This window comes from Rhinolophus sinicus, linkage group LG15 (assembly GCF_036562045.2).
Source record: "Rhinolophus sinicus isolate RSC01 linkage group LG15, ASM3656204v1, whole genome shotgun sequence".
In the NCBI taxonomy this organism is placed as follows: Eukaryota; Metazoa; Chordata; class Mammalia; order Chiroptera; family Rhinolophidae; genus Rhinolophus; species Rhinolophus sinicus.
This window is the reverse complement of record NC_133764.1, coordinates 36611777-36628340: the sequence shown is the minus strand read 5'-3', so window position 1 is coordinate 36628340 and position 16564 is coordinate 36611777. Positions and strand designations below refer to the sequence as shown.

General features: G+C 51.2%; 1 protein-coding gene across 3 annotated transcripts; it reads left to right on the top strand.

Annotated features, from left to right (window-relative positions):
• Positions 1-8431: 8431 nt before the first annotated feature.
• Positions 8432-16028, top strand: WBP2 (WW domain binding protein 2). 3 transcript variants are annotated; one of them, XM_019745632.2, is made up of 8 exons: positions 8432-8585; positions 10713-10821; positions 11990-12125; positions 13048-13140; positions 13780-13914; positions 14114-14236; positions 14697-14773; positions 14897-16028. In XM_019745632.2, exons 1-8 carry the CDS (start codon positions 8527-8529, stop codon positions 14948-14950), a joined length of 786 nt encoding a protein of 261 aa, XP_019601191.2. In that variant the 5' UTR covers positions 8432-8526; the 3' UTR covers positions 14951-16028. The 3 variants fall into 3 exon arrangements, with proteins under 3 accessions (XP_019601191.2, XP_019601192.2, XP_074175686.1); XM_074319585.1 differs by having other exon boundaries at positions 8506-8617; XM_019745633.2 differs by lacking the exon at positions 13780-13914.
• The last annotated feature ends 536 nt before the right edge of the window (positions 16029-16564 follow it).

Genomic DNA, 16564 nt, shown 5'->3' with positions numbered 1-16564 from the left:
AGCACGAAGGAGGCAGGAAATATGCTTTGATATCCTGTGTATTTTACCTTTAAATGACATTAAAATTTTGAATTTTACTCCATAATATCTCTGATTTTGCTTTAATACATATATATAATATATTATATATATAATTTATATATATATATATATATATATATATATATATATATATATATATATAAATACAATGCTTTTCTGTCCCAGCACTGAACAATCGTTTTGTGTGTGAGTTCTGGAATCAGAGTGTCTTGGCTAAATAGTTCACTTTAGCCATTTCCTAGCTGTGTACCTTTAGGCAAGGTACTTAGCCCCTCCGTGCCTTGGTTTCCCCACTTATAAAAAAGAGATAAGAATAGAACGCATTGCATGATTTTGAGAACTGAATGAGATAATTTAACCAAAGTGCTTGGCACAGATCCTGGCATAGAGTGAGCTTTCAATAAGAGTTATTGTTATTATTATTATTCTTCCTCTGAATAAGTGAATAAAATTGATACTCTTGGCAGATTTGCCAGTCCTCAGGAGGTCCCTGAGTCTGTTCTTCAGGCACTGAGACGAACCAGACCTAAGTTTGCCAGGACACTACATGTTGCCCCACCCACTACGACTGGAAACTTGCACTCACTCGTTCAAAAATATTTATCCAGTGTGGGGCACTGTGCTTGGCTAGGGATACAGTGGTGAGGGACCCAAACAGAGACGCCCCTGCCCTCAGAGGAACCACACAAACAGCTGTATGAAAACTGTCACCGGAATGAAGAGCTGTAAAAGAAAAGGACAGCCACTCTACCTCTGGGGACACACCCCAAAGAACTGAGAGCTGCAACCTGAAGAAATATGTGTCCACCCATGTTCATAGCAGCATTATTCACAGTAGCCAAAGGGTGGAAATACCTAAGTGGTCATTCACAGATGAACAGATAAGCAAATGTGGTCTTTCCAGAGAATGGAGTGTTATTCAGCCTTAAAAAAGAAGGAATTCTGATACTTGCTACAACACGGATGGACCTTGAAGACATTATGCTCAGTGAAATAAGCCAGATGCAAAAGCACAAATCTTATATGACTCTTCTTATATGAGGTCCCTAAAAGAGGTAAATTGATAGAAACAGAAAGTAGGAGGGTGGTTCCCAGGGGCTGGGAGAGGAGAATGGGAAAGTGAGTGTTTCATGGGGATAGAGTGTCAGTTTGGAGGAATAAAAGGTCTAGAGATGGATGATGGTGATGGTTGCACAACAATATGAATGCACTTAGTGCCACCAAACTGTACACTGAGGGGGTCAGGACATGCCTCCCCCAAATATTCCAGTTTGGTATATAGACTATTTTGAGCTAAAGAGACTTGAAAAACAGCAGATGCAAGAATGGCATTCTGGGGGCGGATGGGTGGCTCAGTTGGTTAGAGCTCAAGCTCTGGGCAATAGGGCTGCGGTTCGATTCCCACATGGGCCAGAGAGCTGCGCCTGCACCCTCTGCAACTAGAATGAAGTAAATGAGCTGCCACTCAGCTCCCGGTTGGCCAGATGGCTCAGTTGGCTGGAGCACCAGCTCTCAACCACAAGGTTGCCGGTTTGACTCCCATAAGGGATGGTGGGCTGTGCCCCCTGCAACTAACATCGGCAACTGGACCTGGAGCTGAGCTGCACCCTCCACAACTAAGACTGAAAGAACAACAACTTGACTTGGAAAAGTCCTGGAAATACACACTGTTCCCCAATAAAGTCCTGTTCCCCTTCTCCAATAAAATCTTTAAAAAAAAAAAAAAAAAAATGGCATTCTGACCTCTTCTTTCTGAAAAGAAGAGAAAGAACTCCCGTGTAGAAGATGTCTGCCCTACAGCAGGAGGAAAAGAACACCTTATCACCAGAGATGGGGTGCTGAGGCCGAGAGACAGCTGTACAGACCAGCCTTGTTACATAACCTTCCTTTAGCCTCCTCATATATTTTAGTTACTTTTCCACAATTACTACTCTTTGTTCAACCTAGTATATAAGTACTTAGGCCTACCTGCCTTTTGGGTCTTCATTTTCCTGTGAAGGCTCCCACGTACCTGGAAAAATAAAATAAAATTTGTATACTTTTCTCCAGTTACTCTGTATTATGTCACTTAATTCTCAGGCCCAGCAGGAGACTCTAAGAGAGAAGATGAAAAGTTTTGCCTCTCCTACACTACAAAACAGAACAACATACAAATTCCAAGAGACCGGGACAAAAAAGATAATGGCCTTGAGAAGGGGCCCTAATAGGGTTTGCAGAGGGACATTTCCAGGGAGGACCTCCCTGAAGGTACAGCTGAGATCTGAAGGACGAGGAGGAGCCAGCAAGACAAAAAGGGTGGGCATGAGCACGGACTGGGCCAGAGCAATGCAGGGGGCCATCCTGTAGGAAGAAGAGAGAGTAGTATGAGGTGGACAGGCCGGTTATGGCAGGGCAGAGCCTTAATAAGGATTCTGGACTTTTCCTAGGAGCAATGGCAGGGTTTCACATGGGGAAACAATGCAATCAGATCTGAAAGTGTAAAATCACTCTGTAATTAGGTGAGAAATGGGTTTAAGGAGAGAAAAAAGAGGATGAGAGGGACTGAGGCTACCCCACTTGGCATCGTTCCAGGGAGATGGAGAGTAGCCCCCCCACTCCCCCAATTCTGGGAAGGAGGACCCAGAAATAGCAGGGAGGGGCTCAGGGAGAGGCCTCTGCGGGTCCCTGGTTCCCTCTAGGCGTGGCTACTCAGGGCTCGGCACCTTCGGAGGTGACTCTGCATCTTTCTGGCTTTATGGGGTTGGGCTGCACAGAAGTGGAAAGAGAGGTTTGTGTAAACACTTTCAGAAAAGGAATTGCTCAGAACAGGCCTTGCAGCTGCGGCTGGGGGAAATTGAACTTGACAGTGCTGGGAGGTTTGGACTGGGAACTTCAGGGTGGGGCTCATCTCCATAGCAACCAGAAACATCCCCAGACGTGTTCTGGCTCTGCCTCCTGATGGAGAGGCAAGGAACTTGTTACTGAAATACCCATGGCCAAAATGACCCACCCCAAAATAGCTCCCTTCCACATCACCAGTGCTTCACATGGCAGCTGTCACTCTCTCCTCACAGCTGAACCAACCAACAGCAAAGGAACAGAAGAAAGTGGAGTGTTACTTCGAGTTTTCTTTCTTTCCCTGGATTATTTGAAAGATGATCACTGGGCCTGCCTGGTGGCTCAGGTGTTTAGAGTTCCGTCTGAGGTCACCGGTTCGATTCCCACATGGGCCAGTGAGCTGTGCCCTCTACAGCTAAAATTGTGAACAGCAGCTTTCCCTGGAGCTGGGCTGCGGTGAGCAGCCAGAGGTCGGGGTGAGCCGCCCTGGGCTGTTGTGTGCTGCTGTGCGCTGCTGTGCTGCTGTAGGCTACCGTGTGCTGCTGTGAGTGGCGAGCTGATGACCGGTGACTGACTGCCTCAGGTGGGGGGGAGCACAAGGCTCATAACACCAGCATGGACCAGGGAGCTGTGTCCTACAGAACTAGACTGAGAAAACAATGGCTTGAACCGGAGTGGGGGGAAAAAAAAGAAAGATGACCACTGCCTGAGTGAAAATAAAAAACAAAAAAACTCTATGTATCAAGCATGAATTTGTTTCATAACATTCAGATACAAGAAATGTCAATTTTGGTATTTTTCCTGAATCAAAATTTATTATGAGCTGCCCTTTGCCAAGAGGCTAAGAAATTCAACCTCAGGCATGTTTGGTGGTGGTGCGGGGCTGGGGCATCGTTCCCCCTCAGTAGAGCGATGATCTGGGGTTTACACGGTCCCATGGAATAGGAGAGCTTCTCCACAGGGTAGAAATCTTCCCTGTACTGGGGTAGCTGCTGAGATGCCCACTGTCCAAGCCCAAGTGGTCTTCGTAAGGTGAGCCTCTTCTCCCCTGGGCCAAGCAAGCTTTGGGGACTATACCGAACTGTTGTCTTTCTGCTCCAACCCCCTGCAAAAGTTGGCTAGGACCGCTGTAGCTAAGTATCACCATCTGTGGCTTAAACAACAGAAATGTGTTGTCTCACAGTTCTGGGGGCCAGAAGCCCAAAATCAAGGTGCAGGCAAGGATGGTTCCTTCTGAGGTTGTGAGGGGGAATCTGTTCCAGGCCTCTCCCCCTTTAGGGGTTTGCTGACAATATTTGGCAATCCTTGGCTTGTAGATCTCTGCCTTCATCACATGGTGTTCTCCCGGCGTGCATATCTGTGTCCAAATTTGCCCTTTTTATAAGGACAGCAGACACACTAGATTATGGCCCACCTTAATTACTTCATCTTAACTACCTCTGCAACTACTTCCAAAGGAGGCCACATTCTGTGGTACTAGGGGTTAGGATTTCAGCATATGAATTTACAGGAGAGGGACACAACTCATTCCATAACACCCACCCTCTACACTCAGCTCCCCAATGCTGAGGCTGGGACCCCGGGCCACATTTCTCCATTGCCCGCTGCCCTGCCAACAGGGGCCCTAGAGGGCCTGCAGGGCTGGAGGAGAACGGGCCCCTATCTTCCTGGCTGCTGGCTGTTCCACCATCATCACAGGAAAGCTTCTTCACCCTGGCAGCTGTGGTTCCTTCGCAGCAGCTAAAAGCAGTTTGTAATTTTTTCAGCCCTTGCAGAACCAGCCACCTGGAGCCCCCTTCTGAGATACACCACCAGCAGGCATGGCGCCTCCTCAGAGGGTTGGGTTTTATTTCCCCGGGGGTCTTCCTTCAAGCTTCTGTGTTTTGATAATTCCAACTTTGCCCTTTGGTCCCCAGCCCTAGGGCTGGTGGCTGCTTCGTGCACCTCTGGGACACCTCAGAATTTTCTGTTTCACTGTTTCAGTTACCTAGCAACCTAACTTTAAAATGACATGCGAACTTTATACCTATGTTAATTCTTTTTTTTTTTTAAAGATTTTATTGGGGAAGGGGAACAGGACTTTATTGGGAAACAGTGTGTACTTCCAGGCCTTTTTTTCCAAGTCAAGTTGTTGTCCTTTCAATCTTAGTTGTGGAGGGTGCCGTTCAGCTCCAGGTCTAGCTGCTGTTGCTAGTTGCAGGGGGCACAGCCAACCATCCCTTGCGGGAGTCGAACTGGCAACCTTGTGGTTGAGAGGATGCCCTCCAACCAACTGAGCCATCCGAGAACTCAGTGGAAGCTCAGCTCAAGGTTCTGGGTTCAATTTTAGTTGCAGGGGGCAGAGCCGACCATCCCTTGCGGGACTCGAGGAATCGAACTGGCAACCTTGTGGTTGAGAACCCACTGGCCCACGTGAGAATCGAACCAGCAGCCTTCGGAGTTAGGAGCATGGAGCTCTAACCACCTGAGCCACCGGGCTGGCTCCATATGTTAATTCTTTATAGTAAATTCTCCGTTCAGATAAGCGGGATGGTTTCTGCCTCCTGAACACAGTTCCTGGTGTTCAGGCCCCAGAGACCATACCCCTACCTCTTGGGATTGCTGTGTGTGGGGGGGGGGGTCCTACCAGTGGAGAATCCCCCACATTCTGCTCCTGACCCTGACCTCTGGAAAGCACTCCTTCCCTCTCTGGGTGCAGCCATTTTTGCAGCCCCAGCCCTCTGGCTCCTACAGCCACAGCCGCACACAACAGACCTTGGCCTCCAGACAAAAGTTTAGGCCTTTGTACCTTCAAAGTATCCGGCAAATTCTGTGTTCAGCCAGTGCTGAGAACAACTGTTGGAGAAACTACGAGCCTGCTCTGGGAACAAGAAGGGTTGCCTCCCCTCTTGGCTGAGAGATGGCAAAACACCAACCCTCTGACTCCCCCCACTTAGATGTCTAAAGTGACCAGTATGCTAGTTTGAGTCTCACTCTGGAGACCTCGTATCTGACTCCAGACCCAGTCCTGAACTTGGCAACAGAAATGGCCTAATTACCTATGACCGACTCTACCGTGTCGCTGGTGGGGTAGAAGGGCAGAGCATTTGCATTCATGCCAGGGACGCTGCTGGTGCCAGCGGGGCTAGGGGGAGTAGCTGCCAGGCTGGAGGTGATACTAGAAGAGATGCTTGAGGTCAGGGGGCTGCCCACAGGGCGGGTGCCCAGCACGTCCTGCAATGAGTGAGGAAAGGCATCTGGTAAATTCCTTCCCAAGCTTTTTGATGTCATGGCACACATAGAAAATGATTATTTGTTCAGCACAAATGATACTCGTTCTGCTCACTGGGGCAAAGAGATGAAACTTCTTGGGGGTCAGGAGGTGACTGATCCAGGGGGCCTATCACCCTGGACCCCATCTGGTTGTCCTGGAGTGAGGGGAGCCAGTATGTCTCCCTCAGAACACCACTCAAGAAGCTTGGGTTTGGAGAACAGGAACAATTACAGCTCATTGAAAAGGAACCATTTGTGGAAACAGGCAGATTCTGTGTGGACTAGAAGGCAGGAGAGATCTGAATTCTGAGACCTGGGTCGAGATGGAGCCTTTTGCTGAAGACTTGGTTCAGCAATGAACCGCCCTTCACCCGCTCAGTGTGAATACTGGAAACCATCCGCCCCCTCTATGGACTGGGAGCCGCCCTAACAGTGTCCACATGGTCATGTGTGTTTTTCTTTCTGTTTCATAGTCGTATGTTTTTTAAAATTTGCGAAAGTTGGACATTTAAGGCAGAGTGAGTTAAGCCTGCTATCTCTCCCCACTCTGACTTCCTCTTTATCACATTTCCCTTCCTGTAAGAAGCCACGTATTTGTGACTGCATATTTTAGTTCTTAAGAAGGCCCTCCATAATTGTAAGCCTCAGGTCTGACAAAACCTGCTTCTGCCTCTGCCACCAACCAAGTGTAGTGAAGGTTGTTGTGACAGGACTGCTGTCACCTTCCCTTTTATGGCCCTTGCCTTGGAGCAGTCATTCTTGCATACCCATTACCGTGTGGATTTTCTTTCTTTTCGAAATTCATTATTAATATCTATAACGTCCACAGTAAAAAAAACTACGCGAGTATACAATGCACACCCAATTCCCAGACCCGTGCCTCAATGGAATAATGCCAAAAACAATGTCTGTTGGATCTTTCCAGAAAGTTTAGATCTAGAGCTTGATCCTATTTTTTCATACACCATTCTGTGATTAACAAACCTTGGCGATCTTTCCATACCAGCACGTAGAATTTGACTTCATTCCTTTCCACAGCTGCATAGGTTGCACGTGTGAAAATTAACCTAACCATTTGGGGCAGGTTTCATCAAGTCCATTATGCACTACTTCACTGCCCTTGTCCTGGAAGGTCCAGCCTGGTTTTGCACAAGACCTCACAGAAGGCTGTTACCTGTTTTATCATCTTTTCTAGTTTTCTATCCTTTTTCCAGGAAATTTCACTCAAAACGTAAGTCGCAGATGGATGCCGACGTTGGCCACCACGTGTCGGAAATCAACTGTTTGCTTAAAATCACTCTGATTCCTATTCCTTCAGGTTAACGATGCACTAGCACCGCCTCGTGGGGTGTGAGACACTCACATTCTCCCACTTAAAGATCCCCCTCGGAGGTGGGGGAGTTTACCTAACTACAGCTGCTCCGTGGGGGCTGCCCAGTGCTAAGTCACAAGCTGAAATGAGTCAGCCCAATTTTGTAAGCTGCCCGTTTCATGTTGTGCCTCACTCCATTCAGTTACTCAGAGTCTTATGTAAATCTCCCAGCCGGGATGCTGCAGGGCGGGCGGATCGCCAAGCCAGAACATTCTAGAGGGAGCAGCGCCACCCCGAGGCCAGCTGTGGTGGAGGCGGCAGTGAGGTGGAGGAGCATCCGACCGGACATTGAATTTCGTGGGATCAGGTCGGGGTACTGGGTCCAGGTTCTCCTCCCCACACGGAGATTGTCACCCCCCATCTCGGAGTGTCTGGGTTAGATGTCATGAAAAGGATAGCAGTTTTTCCTGACTCTTCCCTGCCAGCCAGCCAGCCCACCATGTCCTGGGACAGAGACTGGGTCTTGCACTCATCTATCTATATGGCTCAGTGACTACCCAAGTCGGGTGCAGTCACGTAGTAAGTGCTCCATAAACATTGGTTGAGCGAATGAAGATGCCCCGGTGACTGTTCAGCGCTCCACACACCAGGTTTAGGTTACAGCTCCCATTCTGTTAGTCCGGGGCTTTTACCATTAATTTCCTCTGTGACGCGCCCAACTGTTTATACCAGTTCCGCGGAGGACGGGGTGGGGAGTGTACAGACGGATTAGTTATACAATGTAGAGTCAATCTAGGCCTACGGTCTGGGAGACTACAAGTTCCAGGATGCATCCTTCCACTATCGTAGGGAGAGATCGAGGCTGAAGAAGCATTGTCTTCTGGGAATTGTTGTCTTCAACTTGTTTGTGATGCTGGCGAAACTAGGAGGGAGGGGGAGAGGGAGTAAACTCTTACCACGTGACTCTCGAGATCAGGTGATGCCAGCCTCCACTCAAGAGCTGTGATTGGTTGCCTCTAATACGAACGACGCCACTAGGGGCGGGCCGAAGAGGGGCGCAAGCGTACTGCGTTACGAGTCTCGGGACCCTTTCCGGAGAGACTATGGCGCTCAACAAGAATCACTCAGAGGGCGGCGGAGTGATCGTTAACAACACCGAGAGGTGAAAAGACTGCGGAAGGATCCCGGAGCATCGTAGGGAGGGTGTCGCAGTGTGGGCGGTGGGCTATGGGCTGTGAACTGTGGGGAATAAACCCACAAAGAGGGGAAACTGATGGGGTGCGGTGGGGGTGGGTAACGGCTGGGGGTGGGGCTGGAGGAAGGTGGGTGGGTCGCGGGGGTGGGGCCAGGATGTCGCGATCAGCTGTGGGATGGCGGTGGGGCGTCTGGTCGGGAACGGGTTTGGGGAGACAGGTGGGGCCTAGGGGTAGTACTTGAGCCCCTTTCCCAGAGTGGGTGGCTTTAGGAGATGGGAAGGGCCTTAGACAAAAATAATTGCCATTTATTGGGCGTTTATTACGTTGTTAGTGTCCGGCACTGCCCCTCTGCTACCTTATTTAATAGGTAAATCCTGTGCAACAGACACTGTTATACACATTTTACATGCAGGGAAATTGAGGCACAGAGCAGTTTAGTAACATGCCTAAGATCACAGAGCTGTAAGTAACATATGGAATTTCAGAAAAGGAGTCTTGGCTCCAAATAGGTGAAACTACCAGTATATAGGTTTCCATTATATTCCAGAACTTCTCAGATGAGAAACAGACCAGCGGTGAAATTAAACAGATAACATTTGTCAAACGTCTAACACATTTCCTGGCAGTGTCCGTCCTTGTAAAGCTGTAAAAGTCCGTTTTTGCCTTTCTCTTGAATACCTATTGGCTTGGGTCACTCCCCAGAGCAGCGGTCTCCCGATTTCAGGGATTCTTTCTACCAGTCCTCCAGTTAATTCTGTCTCTCCTTCGACAACTGAGCTTCTTGAATGGCTTCTCTCTCCCCTTGCTCCTTGGGCATTAAGAATCAGACCAGCCAGCCCTGGTTGAGTTATGCTAACCCTGAAGCCCCTCTTGAAGGCAGAAGGAGCTTAGGAAGAACCTGAGTCCCCAGGGGAGACTTGGTGGGATCAGAGCCCTGTAGCCGGCTAAGGCCGCACCCAGCCCAGGGCCTATCACCTGGGAGTGATTGATGAGTCAGAGGAGAAGCCTAGAGTACCCTGACCTGAGAATGCTGACTTTCCCTCCATCTTACCTGCGCAAGGTCAGCCAGCATCCTGTTCCTGGTAATGACCTCGTTTCTCTGAGCTGTACTTCTCTTCCTGGTACCAGCCCTCTTTCCCACTTAGTCCTCCCCAGTGAAGAAAGTTGTGATATTTGGGAGGAGGAAGACAAATGGAACCACGTGAATGTAGACCAACCTTGTTATAATCAGAGAAACCTCACATTGCTCCCAGTGTGGAGCTTCTGTGTGCGAGCCAGTCCCGGGCCTGACAAACACTTTTGATGTCATTTGGTAACATCTCCTGGGACTGGGGATGTTTTTCTTACTCTCAGTGAGACTTTTCTGGGACAAGAATGTATCTGTCCTGTTGGGCCTCCTACCTGGCTTAGGGCTCAGTGCTGCTAAATAATGGTGTGCCTTGTTTCAGAAAATGCCTCAGCCTCATTTCTGGGGGGAAAAATGTGTATACAGGAATTGAAGTTTAAATTAGTGTTTAAATTTGACATGTAAAATAGTAAACCTTACTCTTCCAGTCATGAACTCCTTTGTGAGTGATGAAAGCTATGGGTTTTCCCAGAAAAATGCATGTACACGGTATCTCAAGGGCGTCCTGGATTGACATCTCTGCAGACCCAGTTTAAGAACCCCAGGTTTAAAGGAACCCTGAAGTCAGCCCTTTTGTAACGTGTAGAGTCATGTCTTGGAATATTTACATATGTGAGGATTGAAAAACAAACCAACAGAAACAGAATACCTATCATAAGTGCTCAGAAGAAAACAGTTAACCCAGATAATCTAACCTGACCTGAGGGATTATGGCGTCGCTAGAGCCCTGCTGCTCTTTTACGCTGCTCACCTGGGGGCTGTATAAGTGGGGTGTAGGGGAATTCTGTAGAACCCCAATTTGCTCATGTCTTCCATGGCTATATTAATAGTTTCCTTGCAACAATGTTGAAAACTTATAAGAGACGACATGCCAGGCACCTGCGTGCCAGGAGGGTCCGGTCCATGGGGTAACAAACAGATCATGGCTTCAGACCATCTCAGGGACTTCCGTCTTTTCTCATCACAGCATCCTAATGTCCTATGACCATGTGGAACTTACTTTCAATGACATGAAGAATGTGCCAGAGGCCTTCAAAGGGACCAAGAAAGGCACCATCTACCTTACCCCTTACCGGGTGAGTTGCACAGCGCCATGGTGGCTCCTGTTTGGAGGCTTGTGGCTCCTGGAGGCTGATGTGCATTTTAGGTCAGCCTCCGTCTCCTGAGTCTACTGGCCTCTGAACCTGGTGACTATTAGTTCCTCACTCTGGGTGTTTCTCTGTCATATGTTCTGGGTTCTAGTTCCACCAGCCTCCTTGCAAACCCGAACTGACCAGTGGGCAGTGAATCCATGCAAATTCCAGAGCTGTTGCTGTAAAGTCTCTGTGTAGTTGGATACAGCTGCTGGGCTGACCTGGGCCTGGAGGGGAGAGGCTCTTATTAATTTGCTTTCTGTAAGATAGCCTTGTGAGGCCTTTGTGCACATCCAGAGTGATAAATGTGCTGAACAGGATGCAGTAGCACGGCCACAGCCTCCGGACTGGGCAGAGAGCCCGGCAAAACCCTGCAGAGTGAGACATGCCAAACTGCACAATGGGCCTTGCCTGAGAGTTCCCCGGGCAGACGCTAAGAGACTTCCAGAGAAATACCGATGGGTATTCTTGGAGAAGGATCACAGCCTGTAGCTACCCACGAGTTAGACTTAACATGGTTGGAAGAGAGGACTGCAACTTCAAGTTTTAACCACCAGAACTTAGCGGAGACGGGAAGGCTCAAAACCCCATTTCTGGTGGTTCAAGAGACATCTTCAGTCACCAAGAGAAATGTGGATTTAAACAGAAGGTTCTCTAAGCGCGTTATGCGAGTCCTGTTGCTGTTTGGGCAGTGAGTCTGAGGGAAGGTTGCGACAGCCCCCTCCTCCCCCCAGGCTCTAACGCCTCCTGCCACTCCTTCATTGTCAGTTCTGCGGAGCTGCCCCGTCAGGAATCCCCCTGCCTCAGCTTGGCAGGCCCTTCCACTTACATCCACCACCTCACCACCACTTAAATAACAACAGTCTGTCCGTCTCACGTATGCTACCTGTGAGAGGCACGTTTTTCTTGTGAATACACATGTCTGGCCTCTCTAAGTAAGGCCTTTTACTTTAAAAAGCTCTCTCTGGGAGAGTCTGGTACAGAGAGCTCTGAGACGGCCGGGCCCTGGCTCGGGCTGCCCACCCCGCACTGGTACTGATGACACACAGGAGGTGATGGCCGAGCAGGCCGTGGTTTGGATGGTGATGGTGCTCATCTTCCCTCCCTGCAGGTCATCTTCGTGTCCAAGGGGAAAGATGCCATGCAGTCCCTCATGATGCCGTTTTATCTGATGAAGGACTGTGAGATCAAGCAGCCTGTGTTCGGGGCAAACTACATCAAGGGAACAGTGAAGGCAGAGGCAGGAGGTGGGTGACGCGGGGGCTCAGACACACACAGGGCTTCCAGAGAGGTGCTCTGGGGCGCTTCTGACTGCCACCTTGGAGATGTCCACTTTGGACCCTTGGCACCCTAGCCTGTCCTCTTGCTGGCTCAGGATTAGCTGCCAAGACCGACATCTGGGCTGCCAGCTTTTCAGCAGAGGTGGGTTTTGGTTGACAAGAATGAATGCCATTAAAGATGGCTACTCAGATCACCATTTCAAAGAGTGAAATCAGCAAAATGACTGCAAACTAAGTGAAAATGCTTGCTGTGACCTGGCGAGTGTGTTCAGCTTTTAGGTGTGGGAAGGAACTGCATCAGGTTCTTGGGAGGGCCTTTTCCTAGAGCCAGGAAGAGCCAGCTGCCCCTGTTGGTGCCCGAGAGGTCCTGCTTAGTGCCAGGCTCTTTGGCAGACATCAGGACCTCTGCATCCAACTTGCCTCCCCCTCATAACCCAGCCAGCCCCAGCTTTGCTGTTGAGTTGCTCACGGTTCCCCTTTGGCAGAAGTCAGGCTGGAGGGGCCAGGGGTCCATCCTCGGGACCCCTCAGGATGAGATCTGCTTTGAACTTGAATGTCAGTTATTGCTGACTGTATCTGCTCCGGGGAAGCTGCTTTATTGCGGGTGGGAGGCCCTAGTGCAGATGTACTTACAGGGCTGAGAGTGGGAGGACAAGCTTGTTCCAGAAAGGAAAAGCCCCCAGTTCCAAAGTTGAGGCAGGCAGTCTGCAGCGCTGGTGTGGGGGCAGAAGTTCTGACCTGACTGAGGCGCTGCAAAGCCAGCCCTTTCCTCAGACACCTCCAGGGCGTAGGACGGGGACCTGGAAAAGGACAAGTAGCCATCTCCGCGGAGTAACCGGAGTAACTGATATTGTTTTCCTGAGCTGTTGATGTCCTGTGCCCTCCTCAGGTGGCTGGGAAGGCGCTGCGTCCTACAAGTTGACCTTTACGGCAGGGGGCGCCATTGAGTTTGGACAACGGATGCTACAGATGGCATCTCAAGGTAGCAGGGCTCTAAAAATTAGGGGCCAACGACGTACTGATGCGTTGTGAGGTTTTGTTTGTTTGAGTTTGTTTACTTTCTGTTTTGTTTTTAAGTACACAAGAGCTAAGTCTCTGGGCCTCAGACCGACCTGGGCTGGGAGGTGGGAAGGAAGCCTGTAATTAGCCTCACTGTGTCCTGTACCTGAAAGACTGGGTTTCCCCTGCCGGGAGTGGGTATAGGACATTTTGACAAAGCAGTTTGGACTCAAGAACATTTTACTGTGGACTCATAAAAACAAATACCCAACCATTAAGTTACCCTTTAGACAACCCTTTAAAATCGGGTGCGTTCAGCAGACATCCTCATCTCCTCCCCAGCCTCACCCAGCTCCATTCTTTACTCCATCCCTGAGCCCCTCCTTCTCTCTGTCCATCCATCCATCCACCCATCCCTGTCCGTGACCTTCCCAGCTCTGACCGCTCTCCCCATCCTGACTCCTCACCTTATTCTGACCAAGCGTGGGTGGGTCGCGGAATGGAATGAGATAAGGCATGTCTGCTGTGCACATCCTGGGACCCTGCAGCTGCCCTCGCAGGGGTGGGGCCGCCCCTTCCCCAGCCCCGAGACACTCACTTCTCTCTCCCCTTGTACTTATAGCCTCCCGAGGCGAAGCCCCCACTGGAGCCTATGGGTACTCCTACCTGCCCAGCGGGGCCTATGTCTATCCCCCGCCAGTCGCCAATGGAATGTACCCCTGCCCTCCTGGCTACCCCTATCCACCGCCCCCACCTGGTGAGTGTGTCCTTTGCTGCCCATCCTCACCCCACCTGCCCACTAACCACCCCCACCCAGGCCAGGGTGGTATAGAGGGGAGAGATGTTCTGCAACCTGCTTCAGGACTAACAGGAGCTGGAGACGGCCGGGAGGGTGCCAGCTGAGGGAGTCGGGGCTGGGCTGCTCACTGGGTCCGTGTCACTCTCTTGCCAAGCAGAGTTCTATCCAGGACCTCCCATGATGGACGGGGCCATAGGATATGTGCAGCCCCCACCACCGCCCTACCCTGGGCCCATGGAACCGCCAGTCAGCGGCCCTGATGTCCCCTCCACTCCTGCAGGTGAGGCCCCAGGCTGCTAGTAGTCCTGGGAGGTGAGCCCTCTCCCCATGGTGGCATGGAGAGCATCAGAGCATGGCCGTAGGCCGGCTAGGAGCTCCAAATGGTGAACCCCAGGGGCATTGGCAGTGGGGCGGCCTGGGGGTGAAGAGCTAGATCCCAGCCCTCCACTCTTAGCTAGTCGTGTGCCTTGGGGCTGGGAAGCTGTCCTGCTACTCCTCAGCCTTCTCAGCTACAAACAGATGGTGACAGTACCACCTGGTGGGGTTGTGGTGAGGAGTAGAGTGGGAGAGGTAGAAAGACTGAAAAGGTGCTAAGGAAATGTTAACGTTTGATCGATAAAACTGGGTCCTTAGCACCAGCCGCCCTGAGCAATGGGGGCCAGGGTCACTGGGCTGAGAGCAGCTCAGGGGCAGCTGGAAGAGGAAGGGAGGCCTTACCCTGGGTGTGTTTGCTCTTGCAGCCGAAGCCAAGGCCGCAGAAGCAGCTGCCAGCGCCTATTACAACCCGGGCAACCCACACAACGTGTACATGCCCACGGTGAGTGGGGACATGAGCAGGGATGTGAGCCTGGAGGCCACAGTTGAATAGAATTCATGGGCGGGGGAGACCTTGGCTCATTTTGAACCTTCTAACATGCTGTTTCCTTTCTTCCTTCCTTAGAACCAGCCTCCGCCACCTCCATACTATCCGCCAGAAGATAAGAAGACCCAGTAGACCCCTCACCCCCTGCCTCCTACCTTCATCGCTGTTTCCTTCCCCTCCCCTTGGGGCCAAGTCTGGGATGGGGGGTAATAGGGGAGCCTGTCCTTCCTCCAGGTCTGATTATAAAACACTTAACAGGAACTGGCGTTGACGGAAGGGAGGGGCCCCTTGACTCAAGCTGTGCCTCCAGCTTCCCACACTAGCCCAGAGCCCACACGGACTCAGCACACTTCTCTCGTACCATCTCTGGGGCTCTCAGGAGCGTGGGTGTCCCCCTCATTCCTGTCGTGCTCTCGTAGTTTCTGCCCCCAAGGGACTCTAGCCACCTTCGCCACCACAGTCCAGCTCCCTCGTTTTGGTAGCCCCTTTATCCTCAGCCTCCGGTCTTCCCGAGGGCCCTGCCAAGCCCTACTTACATTCCCTTCACTCTGGTCTGTGCCTAGCCGTGGAAGCCACCTTCCGCCGGACTGTCAGCCCACATTCCGTTCCCAGCCAGCCTCCAGCCCCTGTCACACTTGCCTTCCCTTTCCTGCTCTGTCCTTGGTCATTCTGTTGCCACTGCTGTGCGACTTCTGGAGCTTGAACATGAACTTCCAGCGGTGGGGTGGCATTAGGCCAGGCTCCTGCAGCTCAGGGAGGGAGCCCTCTGCTTCCCTGCTAGTGTTTCTGGAATTTTTTCCCCTTGGCCTCCTCTCTTTTCCCTCTGGAAGGGGCTTCTGGAACTGAAGAACGCATGTCTGTCCCATGCTGCCATCTGGAGGCTGGTGGGTGGGCTGGAGCAAAGGCCCTGAACCCTGGGGGCCTGGCCTGGGTGTATGCTGACCCTCAGCCTGCCCTCTTCCCTTTAAGCTTCATGCCTGGTTGGTGATATGCCCCCTGGATGCACTAAAGTTTGCTCTCATTTGCTCCTGGACTGGCCGTGAAGTGAGATGTTATTTAAAGAGAATTCCCTATTTATTTGACAAAAAAAGCAAAAAAACAACAACAATAAAAAAAAACAACCAGTTAATATATTAATGTGAAATAAACCCTGTTTGCACCTTGGATTTGTTTGCTGAAAATGTGAAGTAGTAAAAATGAAGTAACTGGACCCTGTCTGGCTCTGTGTGGTGACCAAGGAGAGCTGTCTGGCTGCTGAGGGCCCCTGGGGAGGCTCTGGGGAAACTCTATTCCCTCCCCATGTGAGAGTCCCTTGTTCTCGTGGCCCATTTGGGCCCAGGACGCTAAGGCCTCATGTCTCCATTCCATAGTGGTTGCCCAGCAACTGTCCATCCAGAGTCCTCTGGGGCCTGGCACAGCCCAGCAACTGCCCTGGGTGGGAGGCCGTAGAGGTTGGGGCCGGTTTGCTAGATGCAAGTTCGTGTGGCCTGGCTGCTGTGCTCACTGCCTCGGAGCCGCTTCAGGGGTGCGGCCCGGTCCCAGTCTTGGCCAGGGGGAGCATGTCCGAGCTTGTGAAGCCTGGCCCACCCTCCATGCCACTCTGCTTGTGAACCTTGGTGCCCAGGGGCAGGGGATGATAGGAAACAGCCGAAGTCCATGTCCAGGCTTGTGACCCGCCCCCGCCCCCTCTCCCACCTGGGCCTTGGCCTGGAGGAAGGCCCTGGGTGTGGTGTCCGCAGGTCTCAG

What these genes read in the sequence shown, in the direction of transcription:
- WBP2 (XM_019745632.2), top strand. Translation starts at nt 8,527, where the DNA reads ATGGCGCTCAACAAGAATCACTCAGAGGGCGGCGGAGTGATCGTTAAC. An exon ending in AGTGAAGGCAGAGGCAGGAG is followed by an intron (nt 12,126 to 13,047) that starts GTGGGTGACGCG and finishes TGCCCTCCTCAG; the next exon opens with GTGGCTGGGAAGGCGCTGCG. An exon ending in TGTCCCCTCCACTCCTGCAG is followed by an intron (nt 14,237 to 14,696) that starts GTGAGGCCCCAG and finishes TTGCTCTTGCAG; the next exon opens with CCGAAGCCAAGGCCGCAGAA.